Source organism: Cryptomeria japonica, chromosome 5 (assembly GCF_030272615.1).
Source record: "Cryptomeria japonica chromosome 5, Sugi_1.0, whole genome shotgun sequence".
Classification (NCBI taxonomy): Eukaryota; Viridiplantae; Streptophyta; class Pinopsida; order Cupressales; family Cupressaceae; genus Cryptomeria; species Cryptomeria japonica.
In genome coordinates this window covers 519311169-519337468 of record NC_081409.1, presented here as the reverse complement: position 1 = coordinate 519337468, position 26300 = coordinate 519311169, and the positions used below count along the sequence as shown (strand labels likewise).

The 26300-nt window shown below is 39.9% G+C and overlaps 1 protein-coding gene across 9 annotated transcripts in view; it reads right to left on the bottom strand.

Moving 5' to 3' along the window:
• LOC131067769 (uncharacterized) overlaps positions 1-26300 on the bottom strand; it is a 290039-nt gene that overhangs the window by 202935 nt on the left and 60804 nt on the right. For 8 of the 9 annotated variants that reach the window (XM_058002912.1, XM_058002916.1, XM_058002917.1 and 5 more), the window contains 5 exons: positions 21740-21991; positions 21475-21627; positions 3096-3230; positions 2656-2892; positions 1813-1943 (listed from right to left, as the gene is read on the bottom strand). In XM_058002912.1, coding sequence (XP_057858895.1) covers positions 1813-1943; positions 2656-2892; positions 3096-3230; positions 21475-21627; positions 21740-21991 — 908 coding nt within the window. The remainder of the gene's footprint in view (positions 1-1812; positions 1944-2655; positions 2893-3095; positions 3231-21474; positions 21628-21739; positions 21992-26300) is intronic. The other variant, XM_058002913.1, reaches the window with a different exon arrangement.

Genomic DNA, 26300 nt, shown 5'->3' with positions numbered 1-26300 from the left:
CCTTGTTTAATGGTCATTTAGCTTTTTAGTTAATTAGCTTTTAAGCTTTATTTAGCATTTAGCTTTTTCTTTTTAATTAATTAGCTTTTAAGCTTTATTTAGCATTTAGCTTTTTCTTTTTAGTTAATTAGCTTTTAAGCTTAATTTAGCTTTTAGCTCTTTAATCTTTTACTTTAACGTTATGTTCTAATTATAGAACATCGTCTTATAACCTCTATATATACGTGTGTATATCGTTCAATGTAATCATCCGATTATTGAATCATTCATTCAATTTATTTTTCATGTTTCTGAATGACCTTAAATCTATGCAACCAGAATTGGCCTTTGAAGGCTAACGCTCAACTGAGCAATCCAATAATGGATATAAATGAGATTAAAAGACAAGTTCGATGATCGTGATTGGAATGGTATTGACCCTCTTAAGTATCCATGATATGGAATGGATGCACCCTTTCATACTATCCCCTTGATTGTATCCCTTCATTAATTGCAGCCCTTTGTTCTCCATCGCACCATTTCATAATTAACAAATTTGTGTTTATCGCACCTTGACAAAGATTATTATAAACTTAATTGATCGGACTTCATTTTCTCTTAAACATGTTTTCTATTTTTGACTGTCTTAACAGATGGCACTCCTTAATTCAAATGCTTCTTAATTCTCCTTTAATAAGTCTTTGACTTAAGCATATAGATCGCCGACCTTTACCTTTCTTATTCCAACCTATCCCTTTGATTTGAATAAGACAAAATGAATTGTCTTTTGTGCATTATATATCGTTGTTCTTTATTCTTTATCACCAAATCAAATTTTATTATTAAAAGTCGATCTCTCCAAGATATTTGCTTCTCACAGGTTGAGTTCTTCTTATTGTTAATTGCTATTTGAAATGCATCCATCAAAGTATACTTAATCGTTGTCTATACTCTTCTAAAACATTTGGAGTATGTGCTCTTCTATAATTCTCCATCACTGCCTCTTAATGATAATTCATTCTGCTCTTTGTCATCAACTATCACCTCCTCTCTGCTCTATAGAATACAACCACTGCTATTCCTTCAGATGGCAAATCATTGAGCTTATTGATGAAGTTGCTTGTTTGGATTTTGATGGGGTACATCAAATTCTAAGCCATAGACTTGTAATTTTTTGTTTTAAACTTTTGATGCCATGGATTCATATTCCATGAATTTTGCATACATTAGACGATATTTATATATTTAAATGTGTTATTTCCTTCAGCTAAAATTTGTGTTTATACTTATGTGATCAATGTGTACTTGTGTATGTGATCAAAGAAGCTTCTATTTGATAAGTTTATTATTTATCGGAGTATTTATCAGAGGGTGCATCAAACAAGTTTTAAATCCTTAAAAATCTCTGAATTTCATGGTTTTTCCTATTTTTCGAGTCTAGGTGCCAAGTCCAGGTCAAAAATCACTTTGATGAGTCTTGGGTGAGTCCAAGTCTTGTAGCACTGTTCTACACAGCTTCCTTTCATCTTTCAGAGTCAAGTGATTCAACCACATCAATTATTGCCCTCAAGTTCAACTGTCAAAAAATGACAACATTAACCTGCTAAACATCTAATATAACATTAACATAAACTTAACAAAAGATAGCACTCACAATAAAGTTTAATTACCAGTAGTACAAGTGTAGACAATCAGGACAATACAATATAAATAATGTAATATGAAATTCTGCTCACAACACCTGGGTAAGTTGTCCTCCTACAACACTGTCCACAAATGAGCATGGTTTTCAAAATCCAGCTAAGATATTACCATAGTGCTTTCGTTTCATACCTTTCAATTGCATCATAAATAAGAGTTTCAAGAGATGAATCAGAGACTGTACTTTCAACAAAGCCCAAAATATCTTCATTAGGGCTCACAGAGCTCCACGAAATTGATAAAAAAGAATCCAAACACCTCCACTGCACCAGCACATATAACATACAATGTAAGATATAATTCTAAAAAAGATTTAACCCAACCATTCAGTTAGTGAACCATAGTTGAAGCATCCAAAAGTTGCTAACTTGAAATATATTTCATAAACAAATAAAGTACTTGTTTGCAATTAAAACATCGAAACTCCTCTTTTCAGTTGGTTTTTGAATAGAAACATAGTTATTTTAAGAAAATTATTTATCTTTTCTTGTACCATACCATAATCTTGTATCCACCATACACAACAATTTAACTGGAGCATCAAAAAGGTAACATGTAAAAAACATAATTATAACTTAGTTTCAATGAGCATGTATACCTGGAACATGATACCATTATTTCACATAATCTACAGAAAATTGAAAGAATCATGCCAATATTTATGAAAATTCATTTTTCTTTGTAGTAATTTCCCAAAGGATAAAACCAACTTCCATTAATATGAAATCATTATCTCTGGAATATAAAGTTCCCATCGGCCTGAAATGATTCCATGTAAATTATATGTACACCTTTTTTTTTCTTGCAAACAGAAAAGACAAGAAACAACATCCAGTTACAATAGTTGCTACATATAGCAATCACAAGCACCCCCATTTAAATCAAATGCCAACTATCCTCTATATTATTTCAAAACTTTGTTTCCAATAGTAACTTTACCTTATTAAAGTAAGCTCTAGACAAAAGAGTGATTACCTTATGCTGAAGCAATACTGCTTGACGACTTCTTGCCAGTGACCCTGTTTGAAGGAGAGCATTGACATTGTGGAGAAAATTGCAAACTAATTCATCAACAAGCCTTTGTTCAGGTATGTCTTCAATATTTAGTCTAGCTTTCACAAAAGACAAAACATGGCAAGAAGTTGTAACAGCCAATGCTTTAGAAACTGAGACCAAAGCTTCATATGCACCTAGCCGAATTTCAGCTTCCGTCTATCCAAAAATTAAAACATGATATACAAATCAGTTTTGCCTATAAATTAGCAAATACAACTAACAAGAAAAAGCATCCAAATAAAATATGCATGATAGGAAAGCATTCAGTCTCTTCTACAAAGACCACTTAATAATTAGTAAACTTCAAATTAAATAGTCGTATATTTTAAAAGAAATATTGCTTTAAAGCCTCAGCATACCTCCCCTTGAGGTATTGGAGCCGTCACAACATTCCATGAAAATTCCCATAATAATAGAGTTGTAGAATCAGGAATTAGATCTTTAACACGTGCACACCATATTGTGCACTCAGCAACAGCTTTGAGTGCCAAAACCTGGTTGGGAATCAGGACATTTATACATGAGAAGAATATGCATTAAGAAAGCTTGGATGGATTGATGCTTACATAAAAATCAGCATACATTATTCCTATAAGAGACATTATATCCAAAAGAACAAAAACTAAAAGGAAATGTTACAAACTCAAATCAAACGTAAACCAACAAAATAGACTTTCAAAAATTGTAGGAGGCATCAAAGTAGCTATCCTGCAAATGATGTCCATAATATTGCATAAAATTCTGAAAACATAGGCAGAAAGATATATCCCATCTCCCATGACAGAAGTACATAATCTGTAATAGATTCTCCATGCCTTTCAAAACTTTCATGAAAATTGCTTTCCTGTCTTATCCTCATTAATATTATGTCTCCGGTGCCAAAGAAGTAAATATCATTCTTTTTAGATTTTACCGGCCAGGGATCCTATGTATTTAACTCCTCAAAGCCTGATATAGGCATGCCTATGTTTGCTAAAATGTACCTCTTAATAATACTCTCTTTAGTATTTACAGTATTTGCAATGCCCTTAATGGTATAAGCAGCAATATTGCATTATAGACAGTATCTGTTTTGGGATAATTGCTGTTCCACTTAAATGTTAAGTTATTAATATAAAAAGCACTTAAGCCTAAGTACAAGAGTGAGAGCAATGAAGAGCAAGAACTAGGACACAGAATTGATCATGACAGGTCAAAAGTAGTTTGCCCTCCCATAGCCTGCTCCTACAGGATCAGAGTTCCACCACGCATCTAAGGACTGAATTTCCATTGAACGATTTGAAAACATTTAATTGTTGTAAGAATTGAAAAAGAAAAGATTTCACATCATACAAATTGTGCATACCCTTCAATACTGTGACTGTAAATACTATATCAATTTTTTTTTCCTCAAAAGGATATTCTTACATTTAAGGGGGGTGCAAGGTTTCCAAAAGATGAAAGGGGACTTCAGATTGTATTTTCTCATATGTTGCAATCGAAATTAATGTTCAAGAAAAGGGGCAAGAGGTAACAACCAGGACAAAGAACAGGCATCAACATTCGAATTCAGAGATATATGTTGAATATCAAGAATTTAGGAGAGATCGGCATTCTATTGTGATATTTTCATCAGCCAAATTAAGAGGTTGTTATAGTATGTTGAAAGAACAATGCAATTATTTCAAATTTCCTTATCTGCAAATGTTGATTTGAATGAATGTGTAGCTAGACTTAATGAATTTCCATTCAAATTCCAGTCACCTTTAAAGCTTGAATTAAATCTTGGAACATGTTATTCATCCTTCACTTTGTTTCCAATGGATAAGGCACCAGTCATGAAGGCATATGGTTATGCTAAAATTTATTGAAATCCTTGTAGTATGTAGTGTAGAATCTAGATGATGGATCCTAACTGATTTAAAAGAGTCTTTGGAAGGTTACAATTGAATTGAGTCTTTTGGAAAGAAAAAAATTCATTGATCATACATTCGTAGTCAAATTCTGCTAACCTAGTTGCTTAATCTGCTTTCGAGATCCTGGTCTGCAAATATACCACGCTAATGGGATGGATGGCTATAGGTTTGTCAGCATGTGTAGGATGTAGCTTGTTTTTGTAGCCTCCTTCCTTCATTTCTCTTTAAATATCCTATTCCAGCTCAAGGAAACCCCCTTGGTTTACTAGAGCCAAAAGTATAGGAGACTCACCCACTCTTGTCAACTAGCCCAAGTCCACTTGCAGTTTTATCATTATTCTTTGTCTAAAGTCTAACTTTACATTTCCTAGGATTCTTTCTAGGTAAATCTTCTAGCTGATGTTCTATCTTGTTTTCTGGAGGATTACATTGTAATTGTGTTCTAGTTACGGGCTTTGAAGTTGATGTTGTTGATGCTTCTGTATAGCTTGCGAGCACAGTGGAGTGGTGGCAGTATCATGTGGCCTTTGTTATCACTGGGATCTTATGCTTGTGTTCTTTGAATTGGTGTCTTGATGGAGCACAAGAGCATGTTTGAGATTTGTGCAGTTTCATGGATGGCAGTGATGATGTGGCTTGATCATTTTGGCTCCTAAGCAGTTGATGTTGTAGACTCTTGACAGGTCTTTGACAAGTGGGAGAATGTTGGGATTAAGGTGTCTCAACCTTAGAGTCTTGACATGTTGAATTATTTAGTTAATTGTTGACTAATGGATTTATCCTAAGTTATCATTCACTTTGTGGGACCACTTGGTGAGGTGGCATCCTACATGGCAGGTGATGAGATGGCATATTCCATATTTTTAGGAAGTTGGCACCCACTTGGAAGTTGTTATGTTTTGGAAAGATATTGTCATATATTTCCATTTTGGAGTGGAAATTGATTTGGCAATTTCCTATGTTGACTAAAGAGTCTTGGTTTTCAACTTCTACTATGTATTGGAGTTGTATTTTACCTATTGGCATTTATGTTGGAATTCACTTTTGACAAGTGGTGTGAGGTAAGAAAGGTACCTATTCTTGGTCATTGTAAATTCTATGTTGTCTTTACATTGTATTTGGCAAGATGACCGTTATGGATGAAATAGGTGTTGTTGCCTTGGAAGTTGCCATGACCAACATGTCATGGGATTAGCAAGATGTTGTTTATGGGACAACTTACCTCTTAGGTGTTGAAGATAATTTTCAAAACCATGGGCGCCTACCTCTTTGTGTTGAGCTCTATATATAAATGTTGATGCCTTCGCTGATTTAAGAGAGGAGAGGAGTTCATTTCACAGGGGTTACGCTGTCGTTTTTCCTCCAAGATGGAAAAGGATGTAAATCTCCATGTAAAGGCTTAAAGCTTGAAGATGTATTGTAACTTGTTGCTGAATAATGCATTGGCTCCAATGTTTTGGAGTGTGGGTTTTTTACCCAAAAGGGTTTTCCCCACGTATATATGTGTTCTCTCTTCTGTCTCATTCTTCTTGTTTCATGATTCTGATGTATTAAAGTTGTATGCCGTAATGCTGCTGAAATTTTTTTAGATCTGTAAATTGCATCATGTATGGGAAATCAAATGTTTGTTTCCGCTTTTATGGCATAGTAGTATGTGCTTGTATCAACAGGTTGTAATATGTTTTGAGAAAATATATGATACTGAAGGTGCATACTGGTCTCAAATGGCTTTCTGGGATGCCCCATTTCCCTTCACCTTGTAGTGGTCGAATTTCCACCCTTCCTTGTTGACGAGGAGGCAACAGACTGGAAGGATAACCTTGAACCAACCAACCTCTAAGGCCCAAAAACTCAACCAAATCCCTACTACCAAAGGGTCCTTACACAACACCAAGTCAAGCAATGGTTCGAATGACACTAACAACACCTTGGAAGCCTCAAAGGCTCCAACATGTCCCCTTGCAAACAACTAACAATTCTCAAGTCCTGTGTGACTACACGCACCCTTGCATACATGAGTGGGCTACTACTTGGCTTTACGGTTTGAATGGCCCACTTGACCAATTCAATACAACGATCCTTGGAGGGGTGTTCTCACAACACCTTAACACAAATGAAACGGGATTTCATGGTTTAGACCCACCGAAACATCAATTTTGACTCACTTGCCCACAAACAGAACCAGTTGCAATTAGGCCTCCATTTGAAGGAATCGGGTGATAACTTTTGACACCCTGAGGATCTAGGCAAACAAATTATGTTTTCAAATGCCCTTTTGGGAGTTCTCAACAATATCTCAGTTTCTGATACTGGACCAACTTGCAGATCTCCCAACCAATACTGCACTAATAAACCTAATAGGGCTATTAGACCTATTTGACTGAACGCCTTCCACAAACTAGTTTGGTTCTCCTAATTGGTGACCATCACTAAGGATGAAATGTTATGTAAATCTCCAAAGTGCTCTTCTACCACATTCAAACCCCTTTCCAGTGCTCTACCACTCAATTCTCACACACTGCACTCATCAAATCGGTCTGTCACATAGAGATGCCAGACCTAGGGTTAGTTCTCCATCCTCTTCGCCCTGTTGTGTCCTCTTAATGGCTTTTGGAATTGACATATGATACAGTGGCCTATCATCTCCTATAACGGAAGAATGTTCAGTTCAGAATTTATAGGCCAAAACCCATTATTGCAGTCAAACCCTAGGGGTTTGAGGGTTTTAGGCTACCCAGTAGAGATTTGCTTGTAGAATGGGGCAGCGATCACTTCAAGACTTCACACCAAATGCAAAACAAAGGTAAAATGATCTAGTTTTGGGATCTATGCCATGAGCATTCTTGCCAATCCACCTACAGTATGCAATCAACAGAAATTGGACAGTTTCCTAAGTTTCCAACAGTTCTTGATGCTTCAATTTCCTTTCCAAATCAACCAAAATCAACCCAACTTACATCTTTTGGTGTTTGGGGTCCTTAAAGGTGTCACCCCAAACGAACACAACTTCCTCCAACCATTTTTCAAACTGATTGACCGTTGGAGAATCACGACTTACAAAAAGTGCAAAATTGTCATGACAACAAATTGACAATATGACAACTTTTGCATTATTCAGCCAACTTAGACTCCTGACTATCATAGTCCCCCAAAATGATTACATTTGATTCTAAAACATCAAAAATGACTCAAATAGACTTGTGGTCACTTGATCCCTCAATTTAGACCATTGTGACCCTTATTGACTCAATTTGCTCTACAAGACCTTAGATGACAATTTGACCCAAACATGGACAAACTTGTCACACTCCTAGGACATCGAATTACAAAAAGGACCCACAACGTCTTATTACATTCCTTCTAGGCTAATAGAAGATCATCTTATTCTTGCTTCTTTTCTTCATAGGTAGGTGCTCCTGCACCACTTGTGCATATCAGATTTCCATGCTTTAGTGTTGAATTTTGATGAAATTATGAAATGAAAGAGGGGAGTCGACTGTGAGGGAATGCCAAAGGAAACAAAATAAAAGAATTTGATTTGCCTATACAAGGCAGACTTCTACATATGTGAGGAGGTGCACCCCAACTTGGGGATACATATGTAAAGATGAAGCAATCCTTTCATTCAAGCATTCATTTCCATATTCGAAATTGTAAAAGGATGAGCAAGTAAAATCATTTAGACTTACATTCAAAGAGAAATTCAGCACCATTTAAGGCTGAGTTAAGGACGTTAAGGAAGCAAGTTTCTGGCAGACCTGAAGATGAAGGATGGCAGACCTGAGGCGACCTTTTTAGTGAGTATTTGAGGCAGATTTTGAAGCAATTTTTCACCACTTTGCAAGCAGAATCAGAATTACGAATTTGACCAGATTCAAGAAGGGCAAATTTTTTTAATAAAATGTAGACAAACACCTTGATTTGGAGCGAAATTCTTCAGAGCATTGATCAATTTCCAGATCTGGAACATCAGCATTTCCAGTTTTAAGCATAATTTCCAGAATATTCTCCAAGATTGTAAAATTTATTTCCAGATTGGGAGGCTTTTTTTAGGAGGCATGATTTGCAAGATGTTAGTATTAATTTCATTTACTCCTTAGTGTTTTGATGCAAAATCTCTTTCTCTTTCAGGTTTGATGCATAGGTCAATGTAAGCCGGTTAATTAGTAAATAAGACTTTTTGTAATGCTTTAAAAGAAAACAATAGTATTAAGTTATATCTGCGGGGTAATTAGTTGCCGGACGGTTGATGGCCTAACCAACCGCAAACTCTTTATATTGTAAACTTGTAGCACATTTGGGAGATATTGGATTGGAAAGGAATATGATAGAAATCTGTGTTACATGAATATATCTTGGTATAATGTGTTGTGTGTTATTGGTTCCATGCTAATGTTTTACCATGCTCTTGTGTGATAAATTGTATATTGATGTTCTGTATACTACAACCTAATCCACTTAGGCTACTAACATTTTGGCGCCGTTGCCTAAGTCGAATCCGGAGGTCTCTAGAGGGAAGGCTGGCGGGATGGAAGCATAATGGGTCGTCCATTCAACCAAAGCATCCGGGTAACAGACAGTGATGTAGAGGATAACATCGAAGTAACCAGGGAGGATCAATTGACACAAGACCTGATTCACGCGTGGGACGTTTCCGTGGACCGGTACGTACAGTGAGAAGCGGAATTGAGCGCAGTCTTGGCTGATACAGTACGGGCGGAACTCAACGTGAACGAGGCGGTACATGATCTCCTGGGTAGTCTTCCCCGGTTATTGGCACGTGTACTCATGGAACGTGAAGAAGAACGAGAGAACATACGGAGGGAGCAACGTCGGCAGCAAGTGCTCCAACAGTATAGAGAAAGGAACAGAAGGGAAGAAGAACAACAGGATTCCACACAGCGACGAAACCACTGTAGTTCCAAAAATTAATGCCAAATACACTCAACAAAGATCGAAGCCGACAACCCCCAGAGGAAGAAGAGGGGAGCCAAGAAGACATAGTGAGGAGATCCCTGCGCATCCAGGAGCAACTCGAGCGGCGCCTGAAACTCTACCGGATAGTTGAAGCGAGAGGGAGCCTAGGGGAAGGTTCCCGGTAACACACACAAGAGTGGGACAGGAGTCACGACAGCCCACAGGTAATAGAAAGTAGCGAGAATTGGGAGCAAACAACCGCCCCAACCAAGTCACTCAACAATTCCCAAAGTAAACCGGAGAGTACGAGAAGGATGGCACATAACTCCGAAAAACAGAAACTTCCCAGATTCAATGGACTAGGATCAGAGGATCCCGCCCGCCATTGTAAAACTTGTGTCACCATATGGCAGGCCAATGGCAAGGATGATGAGGACAACTGGTTGAAAGCATTCTCGGCCACCCTCCGGGGAATTGCCATTGACTGGTACACGGACCTATCCACCACTTCAAAGGATACCTGGAAAAACCTTGCTAAAGCATTTGAGGAGTTTCAACTACTCCAGGACGATGACGAGATCATTGAAGAAATATACAACACCAAACAGGGCAAGAATGAGACAGTAAGGTCCTACTACTGCAAACTAAAAGAATTGATTGGAAAAATGGACAATAAGCCAGCCGATGGGCTAAAGAAGCGATGGTTCATCGAGGGATTGCAACCATCCCTGTGGAAAAAGATGAAGGTAGTACCTCCATCTACGGTCATGGACGCGTACAATAGAGCCATGGACATCGAAAGCGAGAACAAGACATCAAAGGGCAAGAAGCGTACAAGTGATGAAGATAGTAGTGATCAAGGAAGCAATGAGGAGTCACGCACGATACAAGTGCTCCGAAAGGATATGAGACGGATGATGCGAGAAATGCAGATGCAGAAGGAAGAAAATAGGGAGGGTAGGGACCTCTGGTGCACAGAGTGCAAACTGGAGGGACACACAAAAACCAATTGTCCAAAGAAAGCTTTTTGTGACATCTGCCAAGTGTTGGGACATTCCATTAAGGAATGCCCCTACAACTTGAAGGCAAGGAGTGCCCAGGTACTATATACTCAAGAACAACCAACACCACCAACTACACCCTCCAAGAACACAAACTCAGACGCATCACCAGGTGGCTATAGGAGCAGCCGAAGGGGGAGTAACAACAACAGCAATAATAATACCCCACGAGGACGCATCCAATATGATGCAAAAGGCAGACCGATGATACAATGTCGACGATGTAACGAATGGGGCCATTTTGCACGTGACTGCCAAAGTGGTGTTGGACAAGGAGGAAGGCTACTCTGCAAATGGTGTGGGCCGGGCAACCACGAAGATGCCGAATGTCCAAGACAAAAAGGCGTGAACATGTTGGAGGTAGCGCAGGCAGAACCAGAAGTATTGGCCATTACCCGATCTCATACAAGGAAACTAACGTACCCTGAACCAGGTATAGAAAAGGAAAGACTAAAGGAGGCACAAAAGGAAGTAGAAAGGGAAATGAGTGAAGGACAGCGAAAGACAGTACCCCACAAAACCACCAGTACCATACGAGCCGACTTTGAAGCTACCATAATGAACCAGTTGCTACAAACCACAGTGTCAGTCCGTGTAGCGGATCTGTTGCAGACACTTCCACAACTACGGATAGCTATAAACCAAGTGGAGGAGAGACCAGAAAGGAGGAAAAGACGCTGGGCCACAAAGAGGAAATGGAAGGAAGGAACCACTCAAAGGAGACCACTGACCCTATGTTGATGACAGTAGGGGTAGGCAGGACACCAACCGTAGTAGAAATGGAGATTCTCGGTCACAGACTTACTAACACTATTGTAGATGGTGGGTCCGCGGTAAACGTGCTACCCGAGGAAACATGGAAAACCTTGGGGAAGTCAACGCTCTGGCCACCTGGTAGGAGCAGATCAACATGGCATAAAACCACTGGGCACACTTATGGGCCAAAAGGTAACCATTGGAACCCAACGATTCTTTCTGGATTTTATGGTTATATCCTTAGCAAGGAAGGGATACGATGCACTCTTGGGAAGAGGATGGCTCATCATGGCCAAAGCAGACCACAATTGGAAGAAAAACACTCTCTCCATCGAAAGTGAAGGGAAAAAATATATCATTGATCTAGGAAACCAAGTAGTGAGTCAAGAAGTGGCTTCAAATTCCGGGTCCAAGAAAGGCGCACCAGGGGAGGATGCTGAGATGGAACCTGATGAAGAAGGAGTCCTCGGCCTGGGGAATTGCTCAAAGGACGAAACAAGTTCTATCAATGGGTTATTCCACTGGCAGATGGAAGATTATGAAATCTTCCACCCGTGCAACGTGTTGGAGATCCTGGAGATCGAGGAAGGCAATACTTACTCGCCACAGTTCGTCGAATACCAGGAAGGGGAAGCCCGGGTAGATGGGACCCCGGCCCACCAATTCGGAGAAAATGAGATCGTACAATATGTGGAACCCAAGGTACAACAAACCAACCTCGGAGAAGAAAAGGACCAAAAACTAATACTAGTAGGGGACGATTGGGACCCCGTACTAAAAGCAGCAACATTCAAAATATTTCTCGAGTACAAAGATGTGTTCGCATGGACATATAAGGATTTGTAAGGAGTGCCTCCAAAACTATGCGTACATCGCATACCATTAATACCAGGGGCTAGACCAGTAAGGAAACGCCCTTACCGCATGAACAAAAATTACGCGGCAAAGGTACAAGAGGAAATAGAAAAAATATTAGAAGCCGGAATCATATTCCGGGTACAAACCAGTGAATGGGTCTCGCCTATTGTCATTTCCCTCAAAAAAGAGGGGAATCAGATCCGCATCTGCATAGACTTCCGATGTTTAAATGTTGTGACTATGAAAGATCCGTTTCCCATACCTTTTACTGATAGTATACTGGAAGAAGTAGCGGGGCACGAAATCTATTCCTTCATGGATGGCTTTTCGGGCTACAACCAGATCAGCATAGCTGAGGAGGATAGGCTGAAAACCACCTTCATTGTGGAGGATGGAGTTTACGCGTATAACCGGATGCCATTCGGATTATGCAACGCCCCAGCCACATTCCAGAGGATCATACTGCATATCTTCAACAAAATGGCGACAGGAAATTTTAAAGCATTTCTCGACGATTGGTCAGTGTACAGCGAGAAGAAAAATCACTTGCAAATACTAGGGGAGTGCATGGAAAGGTGCCGTCGAGCACGACTTGCCCTCAATCCAAAGAAATGTCGGTTCCTCGTTCCCCAAGGAAGGTTACTTGGCCACATAGTCTGCAAAGCAAGGTTGAAGACTAACCCTGATAAGATAAGAGTCATCATGGAAATGGAAGACCCAACGGATGTTACAGGAGTAAAATCTTTCCTGGGCCACGTAGGATACTATCAACGGTTTATCAAAGGATTTGCTGAGGTTTCCCTCCCACTGGAAAAACTCACAAGGAAGGGGGAGCCATTCGTATGGCACCAAGAGCAAGAAAAGGCCTTTAAGGAACTCAAATCCAGACTTGTAAGTGCACCTATCCTGATATACCCAAATTGGGATAATAAATTTCATGTGCATGTGGATGCCTCCAACTTTGCCATTGGCGCCACCCTAGCACAGGCAGGAGCCACAGGCTTGGACCATCCCATATACTTTCCCAGCCGCCTACTGTCGAGAGCAGAAAGAAACTATAGTACCACAGAACGAGAAGCCTTGGGGATGGTGTACACAATGCAAAAATTCCGTCATTACCTCCTGGCCACGCCCTTTACCTTCTTCGTAGATCACCAGGCACCCTTGTATCTGGTAAACAAACCGGTCATCCAAGGGAGAGTATGTCGATGGCTGATCTTACTCCAGGAATTTACCTTCAACATTGTGGTGCGACCAAGAAACAGCCATGTAATGGCTGATCATCTGTCAAGGATAAAATCAGGGGAATGCGCAGAAGGGGGAGTAAATGAGGATTTTCCGGATGGCCACTTGTTTCAAATAGCAGTCTTACCATCTTGGTATGAGAAGCTCGAACAATACCTCGCCAGCACAACGTTCCCAAAGGAGATGCCCCCAAGTGAAAGAAGGAAGTTGGCACTAAAAAGCACAACGTTCCAACTGATCCACGGCCTTTTGTATAAAATGGGCCCTGATGGGGTACTACGAAGGTGTGTCTTAGAAGAAGAAATTCCGAGGGTTCTGAGGGAATCACATGAAGGGCTAGCCGGAGGGCATATGGGCCCAGATGCTACCGCAAGAAAAATATTACTAGCAGGGTTGTGGTGGCCTACACTTTATGCAGATGCGCGGGAATGGGTGTCAAGTTGTGATACTTGCCAAAGGGCGGGTAAGCCACTCAAACGAGACTTTATGCCTCTTTTTCAATCCCAACCACAGGAGTTGTTTGAGAGATGGGGGCTAGATTTTGTAGGGCCACTCAGGGTAAGCAAAGCACACAGATGTCGGTACATAGTCATGGCCACAGAATACCTTACAAAATGAGCCGAGGATAGAGCTCTTCCAGACAATACGGCACTCAATACCGCCAAGTTCCTATATGAACAAATAGTAACTCGATTTGGCATACCGATACAGGTCACCAGTGATAGAGGCGTACATTTTGTGAATCAGGTGATACGCACTATGACAATAGAATTCAAAAATTTTCACACACTGTCGAGTCCGTACTACCCAAGGGCGAATGGACAAGCAGAGTCAACAAACAAAGTATTGGTGTCCATTCTATACAAGACTTGTGGAGTAGAACAAGAGGACTAGGAGGAAAGGTTGAGCGCGGTGCTATGGGCCTATCGTACTTCTTACAAAGCCACTACTGGGCACACCCCATTCCAGCTCATGTATGGACAGGAAGCTGTGATGCCAGCAGAGTACACGATACCAAGTTTGAGAATAGCGGTCCAAAACCGGTTGGGGGACGAGGACAGACTAAGGGAGCGATTGACTACATTAATTCAGATGGAGGAACGTAGGACAGTGGCACAATGCGCCACAGAAGTAGCCCAGAGAAGAAGGAAATTCTGGCACGACAAACACCTGAGACAGATGAATTTTCACCGGGATAGTTGGTGCTCAAATACAACGGCCGGAATGAACTCCGACCTAGGAAGTTTAAGGTACGATGGTTAGGACCCTATAAAATAGAGGGAGTAGGGGCAAACGAAGCTATAAAACTATCTACCATAGATGGCAATCCGATCAAAGACCCAGTAAATGGCTCAAAACTCAAAATCTACAAGGAGAGAGAAACTATCCAGGAGAGAGGAATTGTCCAGGAGAGAGAGGAGAGAGAAACTGTTGTGGCAAATATGTTGGGGTATGCCTTGAGAGAAAGTGGGACCAAGGAGAATGGTTCTAAGTCACGAAAGTTAGGAACATGGGCTGAGAACAAGGAAAAATTAAATGCAAAGAGAACTCGAATAAAAATATTTTGCATGAAAAGAAAAGGCCATAGAAAGATAAAGACTAGAGGAAATATAAAGTGTTTAATATGCGGCCAGCAAAACAAAGGAGGGAGTGGCTCACAAAATACTAAACGGAGAATAAAAAGCACCCGGCATAAAAGGAGGCAAGTGGCACAAAGGCACATAAACCTTGGCAAAGGCAACAAAGAAGCGTGGAGGAATATACAGGGCGTACGCATTGAGAAATTGGCATGAAGGCATAGCAACCTTTGCGAAGGCACTACGCGGCACATACGCACCACACAACCCGTACCACGCAGCACGTACGCACGACCAAGAAGGGCATGCCACGCGTTGGAAAGGTTAGAGTGTACGCGGAGCCGCAAAGGGGAGACGCGGCGTACGTGGAAAGCCAAAGGGGAGAGGTGGCACGAAGGGAACACGGGGAGGCGGAGGTGACGGCTATGAAGGGAGCGCCCCGAGCGTACGCAGGCTAAGGCGTACGTGGGTCAAGGGAACCCAAGACACGCATAGCACCCATGGCACACGCAACACCATAGGCATGCGCAGCACTGTACACGTACGCAGCACCATAGGCGTACGCATCAGCAGACCAAGGCGTATGCAGCAGCCAGTGTACACAGCGCCCAACTGTGGCGTACGACTTATCCATAGCAGGCGCAGGGACCACAACACACGCAGCCGCAGCGCACACAACGACGAGGTAAACTGGCTACATCAGCTCCGCGGTATAGATATCCGTGAAAAAGCTCAAGGCCACCAAAAGGGCCATCACTACAGTTGCACAATGAGGGGAAAGCATACACCAGTAAGGCACAAGATGGTGAAAGGAAGTCACGGCAACCTAGAACGGGAAGTTATGACATAAACTACAAGGCCAATACCTCTAATAAGCAACCAATGGCCATGCCAGGAACCAGCAAGAAAAGCCAGGAGAGGGCAGAACAAGTAAACGTGGAGAATATCACATTTGAAGGAGTTCTTGGAAGTGAGTGCAGGAGGTGGTGGGAAAGCAATGAAGAGGACCACCCTCTGAAGAATTCATTGAAGAAAGCAGAGGTTGATAAGATCATTTTTATGCCCATCTTCAATCTGAAAGAATTCGAGCCTGTATTGCGCGCCATGGTCCATGGATATGAGCAGGACAAACATAGATTAGTAATTGACTATTTGGGACAGACGGTGGTCATCTCTTATGCACCCAAGGAATTCAGCAAGGTTTTTGGAATTCCAAGTAGCGGTGATTCAGCCATGAAACCATCAGCAAGGATGTCTACAGAAGAAAAGAAACGGCTACTAGAACACATCTGCGGTAATACACTCACAGAAGAGCAATGGGACAGTTTATGGCAGAATAGCAATAGAAGGGGCTTGAAAAAATCTTATCTCACCTCACCAGAGTGGAGATGCGTTATGGACATCCTGAAGAGTAAGCTAACAGAAGCAAGCCGAGCATCCGATGTTGCAATATGGATGCTACGCCTCATGTATGGACTGAGCAATGGCAAAATATACAACTGGGGCCGAGTCCTTTCGAGCCGGGTAAAGGAAGCCATGCTCCTCAAACACAAAACCCTATACGTACCTCGTCACCGCATTGCTCTCTTCTTGGAGGCATTGAGAACACAGGTAGCATTAGAAAATAGAGGAGGGTTTGTGGCCTCAAGACGGGTGGAGCCCTACAAGCCAGCCATGTACTATTGGCTACGTCGCCACAGAGGCACCAAGAAAGAAAGCAAGGCAAGAACTGGCAGGGGGCATGGAAGATGGAGGAGAGGAAGATGACAACTCTGACGAAGAGGTAGAGACGGGGGAAGAGGAAACATATACATCATCTTCATTGGAGGAAGACGAAGGGGAATTCCGTATGGAGCAGAGCCACACTATGCATGGACCAGAAGGTGATAAGGAGGATAGGACAAGGTCAAAATTCTCAACATTGGAACCAATGGGCATGGAACAGGAAGGAGGACACGTAGGAGGTCTGCTACAGGTAGAGCCAGAAGGCCGTATGGGGGGCATGCCAGCCGTACCAGGATGGGGAGTAAGGAGAAAGGTACTTTTCAAACCAGCACAGATTCCCACCACGACACAGTTGGTACCTGGGGTCACAGAGACCCCATCCCAGTTAATAGACTTGAGGAGACATAGTGCAGGGGCCCACACTCTTAATATAAACACACCCAGGGGCGTGAAAGCAGCTAGAGCTGTCGCATTGGTAGTGGCACCAATAACCGATCCTCTCGCTAATGTGGAGGTGGGAAATACAGAAGAGGAAATGCTCCGGGAAAAGCCAGAGGGAGACAAAGGGAAGGGGACCGAGGAAACAAACATGGAGACCGAAACAGACAGCCTACTCACCAGATTCCAGATGGACATAGAGGTTCCACCTCCTTCACCATCGTTGGGGCCTGACCAGCAGGAGGAGAGCCTGAGGATTGAAGAAACTGGGAAAGGCCACAGTACGTCCTCACCAGTAGAGGAGGTCTGAGAGTGGGAACTTGCTGCACAGCATTTTCTTTCGGAGTTGGAAGTAATGAGGACAGCCATGGAGAGGATGATAGATAATTCTCGAGGATCTGATGTGCCTGCTATAGTAAGAGCAACGGACGCACTACTGGCGTTTATGACAGAAGACCGCGAGAGGGAGTTCTCAGAGAAAATTAGGAACCAAGGGTGGCCTGAGACGGAAACTCCGGAGATGGTAGCAGACTGGGGAGTACCACAGATCCTTAATGGGCATACAGGAGGTAATCAGAAAGTAATGGGAGCCATCACTTCCATGGAACGGACTTTCCGTACTACATTCTTACAGCTCCAGGGGGTGACCTGGAAAGCGAGCAAAATGGAAGGAAACCACACCTTAGCCCTACAGCGAGAGAGTGAGCTGAAAGAAAGGATCAATGCTCTAGAGAAAGAAATGGTTCAAGAGAGAACCACGAGGCTGGAAAAGGAACAGGAGTTGGCTGCCTCTAAGAAAGACCAAATGGATGCACTAAGGCTTCTGAAAGCAACTCGGGAGAAACAACTCATTGCCGAAAGAGATCTAAAGATCCTCTGAGAGCGGACCCCTACGGGAACAGGGACGTCCTCTTGTCCCTCTAAGTAGATAGTTTTTGTTATTTTGTTGTTTGTGCTCGTCGGGAAGACGAACAAGTTTTGGGGAGGGATGATGTAAGCCGGTTAATTAGTAAATAAGGCTTTCTGTAATGCTTTAAAAGAAAACAATAGTATTAAGTTATATCTGCGGGGTAATTAGTTGCCGGACGGTTGATGGCCTAACCAACCGCAAACTCTTTATATTGTAAACTTGTAGCACATTTGGGAGATATTGGATTGGAAAGGAATATGATAGAAATCTGTGTTACATGAATATATCTTGGTATACTGTGTTGTGTGTTATTGGTTCCATGCTAATGTTTTACTATGCTCTGGTATGATAAATTGTATATTGATGTTCTCTATACTACAACCTAATCCACTTAGGCTACTAACAGTCAAGAAATAAGGAAGAGTATGGACTGAAGGACTTTTCCACCCAATCAAGAGGACTTCATGAGGATCCACAAGGATAATGTCAAGGAATGCAAGAAGATGAAGAATGATGCATCAAGACTCAGCAACATGAAGACTTCAAGTTTAACAATGCAAGGAAGGACAAGATTCACACTCCAAAAGTGACAAATAAGATGATCGAGTTCAAGGTGTTCAAGTTCAAGACATTACTCTACAATGAAGGATATTTTACAACAATCTTGGATTTCTGGATCACTGCTAGTACAATAGGGAAGCAATCCAAGACAAGGAATTCAAGATGAAGGATCTAATGTATCACCAAGAGGTGGATTCCCCAGTGTCAAGATTGAAAGTGAAATGTGATCAAGGAAAGATAGTTTCAAAAGACTTGATCAAAGTTAGAAGGTCGACTTGATCAAGATAATGCAATTTGGGAATAAGATCCACCACATCACACGAAGCAATTGGGTAATGTGGAGTATCAAGAGATAGTGCTCAATCACAAACACTTTGATATGATCTACATGGGGAGCAAACTGAGGTGGCGTTAATTCATCATTCAACTAATCTGGTTATTCCAAGTCAACACATCCAAGTTCAACAAACCTGACTCATCCAATCAAGGAGCAAGTGACACATGATGCTTCATCAAATATTATTTTATGTACCTAACCTCAATTCCTATTGGCTAGTACTCAAAGGACATATGTCCTAAATGATGTAATTTTCTCATTGGCCAAGGAGTTTGTTGTAACAAACCCTAATTAGGGTTTTATTGTTGAATCCCTGCCATTGATCTCAAATCGATCTAAGCCATTGAGTTGTAAAGAGTCCTCTATATAAGTCCCAAATCTCTCATTGTAAAGGTTAATAGATAATAGATAATAGCCAGATAGATAGAGTAGAGTAGGAGAAAAGGAGATTGTCGCCAAAGCTTGTGGTAATTAACATACCTTCTTCATTGAAGTTATGGTGGATTTTGGTGTGCTATTTCAACTTGTTGCATGGTCTCTACTTTTCATAGCGTAGATCTTAATTAGATGAATGGAAGACATTCTTATTGATAAATGGTGAACCTATGTTCATACCACTTGGAGATTGTTGATTGCAAATTACAGTGCGCGGTCAAAGTGAACTTGATTAAAAGCTTAAATTCAATCATTGTAAGCTTATTGTTCATAATGTTGGTGTGCATTGGTGATATGAAAATCAATTGCTTATCCTTAGGAGATTGCACCACCTTTGTGTAGTTGTTCCTAAATGGTGAAACAAATCTTGGTTTGGTGTCACCGATTCAACAATCATTTCCTACATTCTTAGGATTAGATTAGCTTTCCTAACCCTTATCTCTTTTGCCTTTTGTTTTCCAAAGTTAAGTTAGATCTTAAGTTCCAACAAAGTTGAAGCAAAATGTAAGTCCCTTTGTGATTCCAGCAAAATCACATCAAATTCACTGAGTCTATCCACAACATTTAAGTCGCATAGTTTGCATTGTAAACCTTGGAGTTTCCTTATTTGATCATATCATTCAGCATATAAGGTTTCTTTGTTCAAGAGAGGATAGAATACCTTGGTATTTTATTCTATGTTCGAGGTGCATAAAAAACACATCAACAGGACGGAGATGTGGGTGTTTCTCAACGGACTTTTTACCAAGTAGGTGTTGTGTTTTTTGGGGAGCCATACTTCTAATTCAGCAAGTATTAAATATTTCAAACACCAAAGGCTTTGAAAGTCTAGGCATCCTCATTCTTTATCTACAACCTCTCCTACAATGGTCGATTTTCTCTTTCCCTGCTATTCATACTTTCTCGATCTCTTTTGAAGATTTTACGATGAGTTTTATTCGCTTCCCACATTGCTTGGATCACCTTGACGATTCTTTGTTGTCCAATCGTTCTTATCCAAGCAATTGCTTTGCATCACCAATGTTTCTTTCTTGTGGCTGACTATTTCCATTGCCCGAATTGGCATGGTGGATGTTGTATATCAGCATTAAAAATGACTATAAAAAAATTTGGGTGCACACCTTGCTACGGAAAATCACAATTTTTTCCTATAAGTGTTTTTGAAACACATGAAACAAGAAATATTATGGTCGTTTATGAAGGGTTTCATCTATCACAAATTTAAAAAATGACTTTAAAAATTCAGACGCTGACTGGATTCAAGTTAAAAGTGCCACCAAAGAAAACTCGAACCCTACTGGATTCCGCTAGCGATTCCAATTGGTACCCAATTTGGGTACAGCTTGTACTCGAAAACAAGGTTATCTTTAAACGATTCAGTAAATTAGATCTCAATAATGGAAAAATAAAAAATAGATGAGAAAAAACGGAACTAGCTATGCAAACATATAAATAGTCAGAAATATAAGAGGCACATCCCCCGATGCACTTCTTTATAAATGTATTTCTGGCAATTTATATGGCTGCATAGCCACTTCTAGAAAAAACAGTGGAGGAAGATACAATGGTTCCATCCTAATCAACTTTTTCAATTTCTCTTACAAAAAGTGTCTTAAAAGAGAAAAGTAGATAAAATGAACTTATAATAGTGTAAATAACAAACTTTCTATGACAAGATGATCATAACGATATATTTTAAGCCTTCCTTTGGCTACCCATTATAACCTTCATTGTTGTGTTCTGGTTTACCTATCTTCTTTCATTCTTAATGGCAGAACTCTCCCTGTTTAGCAAGACTGAAATATGTGCACTCTAGCTTTCATGTTTTCTTGAGAAAATATTGATTTTTAGGTTCCTTTCTAATGATAATATTGCAAGCCAAAGAAACTTTATGTATAATATATGTAATAAATTCTCTTTTAACCTAAAAGCTGAGACCATTTAGAAATGAAAACTTGCTTATATAATGATTGAATATAAATATTTTGGACTTCAGTCCAATTAAGGAGGAGGAAGAACGTACTGCTTGCAAGACTGATGAAGCTGCTAAAGATGGCAATCGCCTTTGACATGGGCCTCCAAGTTTTCCAGTTACTGAATCAGGTAAAGGTCCATCCCATGAATAATCATGCCAAAATATTGTAAATGATGACCTTGCATATGAAATAAGCTCACCCTGTAGAATTGTATTTTAAGCATAACTGTCAAACTTCTATGCTATGGTATATCCCTGTAAAGACAAAAATAAGCACAATAGGCCTAAAACTCACAAATGAATGCCAACTCACCAATATTGAAAGGACGGTGTTGGAAACAGTTATGGCAAGCATATCATATCGTGTTAACTTCTCTTTTCCCAACAAATCCAATAATTCCTTGCTCCTATTTTTTAATCTTCTACCTTGAGTACTTTCAGAAAACTGCTGTTGAGATTGACATTCTTTTACTACACTTAAAATGAGCAGCAGAAGCTTGACTGGTATAAAGTATGAACTATTAGCACATTGATGAATTTCACAAGCACGACTTTGGATCACCTGCTAAAATAAGGAGAACAATAGATCAGGCCTAGAACTAGTACATAAGGAAAAATCAGCTTAGTTTTTAAATATAGGCAGTCCTAAAAGATTTTGAAATACAACTAGAAATCCTTCACCATACCCTTTGTATTTTGCATTATATGACAATTTAAGAATTATAGAAAAGATGATATACTTGTAATGAAAATATGACAGCAATATTATATGCAAAAGCAATATAATACACATGAAAAGATGAAACCAAACCATATTATATGCAAAACATAATAAAATTGTCTACATTTTTATATTCACCATACTTTTCCATTTTCCTATTCTGAAAAGAGAAACAGTTATCAGAAGCCAGGAACCTTTTATTACTACAGTGGTAGTGATGCGATTCATATTTAAAATGGTAATAAATATTGATTCCTTTGGACCAAGCACAGCATTGATTATCCAATGAAGCAGACTGCGTAGATGTACTCTTAACATAACTCTGTTCGATCACTACTTACATTAAGATGGGAAACTCTCTTCAATCATAACTTTTTTATCAAATGATAGAAAAGACGATATACTTGTGTTGAAAATATGACACAAATATTAAATGCAAAAGCAATATCACTCGAATGAAAAAATGAAACCAAATCATATTATATGCAAAAGATACTTAATTTTGTCTACATTTTTGCATTGGCCATTCCATTGTCCTATTCTGAAAAGAGTAACAGTTAGCAGAAGCCAGGAAACTTTTATTACTCCAGCGGTAGTGAACCAATTCATATTCAAAATGGAGACAAATACTGATTCCTTATTACCAAGCACAGCATTGATTATCCAGTGAAACAGACTACATAGATGTACTCTAACATAACTCTTCAATCACAGCTTGCATTAGAATGGGAAGCACTGTAGGACCAAGTACACAATTCTACACCAGGAAAAGTTTAATCAAGTTGAAACGCAGCTCCCAACACAATTTACAGATAAAAGTTTGAAGGAAGTAGCAGAAGTACGAAGCCACAAACGTATTCATTTTTGGATGGATTTTCTGGGTATAGCCAGATTCATGTACACTAAAAAGATAAAACTAAAAACAATTATTGTACTTGAGTTTTATATAATAGATTACCATTTGGGCTATGTACAGACCAGCTATATTTTAACAAACAATTTTGTTTATTTCTAAGGAAATTTTTACTTAAGAGTTTTAAGACCTTTTTAGACAATTGGTGTATTCATGGACAACATGATGGTCATTTACAAGAATTAGCCTGATGTATGTGTTTGTATTGGAAAGCAAGACTATTTCAATCCAAAGAGCTGTCGATCACTGGTACTGCATGGGAAACTGTTTGAACTTCTTATATGCATGTTGGCATGAAAACTGGCTTTAACAAGGTAAATAGCAAATTGCCCATTCAAAATGATATTTGGCAAGCCGGATCACCTTTAGTCTTAGAACATGTTGGATGCTACTGAAGATTTATCAAAGAATTTGCAAAGTTTGCATGTCAATTGGATTATCTGTTAATCAAGAAATTGTTGACATGTATTTTGACACACCAACAGCTCAGAAGTTACAAGCCCAAGCTTGAAAACTTGGGACCCTTCTTCTTAAGAATTCCGTTTTTGACATTTTGTTGATATAAAAAATAGTTGCAGCTATTCCTAAGCACTTAATTAAAAAAAAATGATTGCTTCAATGTTCTGCCAACTATTTGACAAAATGTATGTGATCTAAGGTTGAAAAATTTACGATTTTATTAAAAAAACAAATGGTAGACACTACAATATGCACATTCGAAAAGTCATGCATTCCTACGTATAGGAAGCCACTAAATATAGCACAATCCTAGTGCAATAATGTGTTTTGTGCTTATAACATGAACATAATAGATAAACAATGGGACAATTAAAAATTAAAATGCATAAGCTCAAAGACATTTGTGGAAAAGTGTTAAAACTTCTAACTCATTTATCCAATGTGTGAGTTTGGATGCCAAGTACTCCTCCAATTCAATGTGGTTGTGATGATTAGGATACAATCATAATCAAATACAATCAATTGTTTGAGCTTCTCCTTCAATCATTTCACTCCACTAGCTCTTGACATCAGAATTTGGAGTTTACATAGGCAAACACGAGAGTGCCTGAAGCTCAAGCCACTACCGTGCACTTAAGAATGTTACACTGTGTTGGTTAAGGATATATAATTGCACATCAGGTATGTCTTCATGAATCAACTAACCCTTGAGCTCATTATATTCTACAAACATTGGCACTAGTTATCGCAATTGCTTTAGCATATTCTTTTGCTTCTTGCTATTTGCATAGCAACTCTTCTTTCTTCAAACACTCTTCCTCCTCAACAACCTTTCTGCACTTCTCATTTCCTCAAATCTTTTTCCATCCTCTCATTGTCTTCCTTTATCCTCTCTTTATTGTTTTGCTTCTTTCCTTCTACAACCCTAGTGACTACTTCGACGTACTTCTTTTCCTCAGCTAGCTGATTATCCTTTTCATCCAACTCTTTCAAGCATGCCATAATTCTTTGTGCATCAACAAAGGAACCATCAATGGAGTGTTCAATACTTTGAAGACACCAACATGAACCTCTAAACTCATGTCTAGTTTGAAAATCTGCTTATGTATCATAGCTCCTATTATACATCTAGGCAAATGATGATGGTGTCTTGCAACTAAATGCTGGTTGGCTTAAAGCATATACCAAGTGATCTCCTTCTTTGTTTGTGTCAAATCTTCAATGGAGCGTAACTGAGTTGTTGAATGTGCAACACTACTAGATATTTACATACTCAGGATGCTTGCCTGATCTACTCTGCTTGATAAGCTACCTGCATTTTGGTGAGGTCCACCTTTAGGTAGTTCATCTCATGTACCTTTTGCTTCAACTGCATGGCACCTAACAACATGAAGCATGCAGTTTTTGAATTGTCATGATGGATCCCAATAAGTGATAATAATTGCACGTGCATAGATCTCTAAGTTCCAATGGCTCCAATTTCAACTGTGGCTATGGAGCTTAGTACAAATATCTAGAGAGTGTCACAAACATTTAATTTGTTGGCCAAAATCTCTTTGTGAGCCTTATCAGCAAGAAAGTCTACCTAAATCATTTAAGATTGACAAGCTCCAGTTTGTGCCTTGTCAACTTGTCACAAGGTCCCCACACCATAGCATCCTACCTGAGCAGATCAAGCAATTATTTTGTTGACACTAGCTTTTGTAGTTGCGCTTGATCCTACCAATGCACTTTGGAGTTTCTAAAAATGGGGCTTGTGATTAAAGCATAGAAGATGTAATGTCCCCTTTCTAGGTGATAGGAGAAGAGTAGTTGGATGGTCTATTATTTGGATCTCGTAGGCTGGTAGTGGTGGATAGAGACTCATGCAGGGTATTCAATATCCGGAGTTGGCATTTCAGACAGTTTGAGGGCCATTGGGAGCAGTTCCTTGATTTTAGGGAGATTCCCTATTTTTTAGGAGGTTGTGGGAGTTCCCATATTGGAGGTTCCACGAGACCATGTCATGGTTTCAGTTTCAGGAAGTTTGGGTGTATTTCCTAGTTTCTAGGAGCATCCCTAGATTTTAGGGATGGGACTGTCAGTTAGCTCAGCTTTTCCGGCATCGGTCACAAATAGGTGACAAAGTTATATTCATGATTGTTTGGTTATTTTGGGCTATTATTGGATATCTGGAGATATTTTAATATATTTAAATATTTCCTAAGTTAGCGATTAAATAAATTAAAATAAGGCTATGTATTTAGTCATTTCGGAGTAATAAGCGGTTTTTGGCTTCATCTGGGTTGATATGCCTATGTGTTATAGCTCGTTGGAAAGGTCTTGAACTTTGCTACATGATTCTCACCTTCCGGCGTCTTTTTGGATGCCTGAAGCTATTTATTTGAAATTTAGTGTTATTTTCCTATAGTTGACGCCATAATTAGAAAATAACACTCTTTTCAAAATGCGCCAACTTTACTCCCTTTTAGGGTTTGGCTTGGAAAGGAAAGGAGATATAAGGAGATGAAGACCAAATTGTTCATTATTATCTTTTACACATTTCATCTTTGATTTGGAGAATTTGCTCTGGAGAGCAATTCAACATCTGGGACGAAAACCCCAGGGTCTTGCCTGTCTGGGACGTAGCCCCCAACACAGTGGTTATTTGGTTCTTGCATTCAGTTTTCAGTGCCTTAGAGTTAGTACGACATCTTTTTTGGAGGATTTAGTGGACAGAGTTAGGGTTCAGCGTGGAGATTGGGGTTTTCAGCTTGGCGTCAACTAACAGTCGTACGGCCG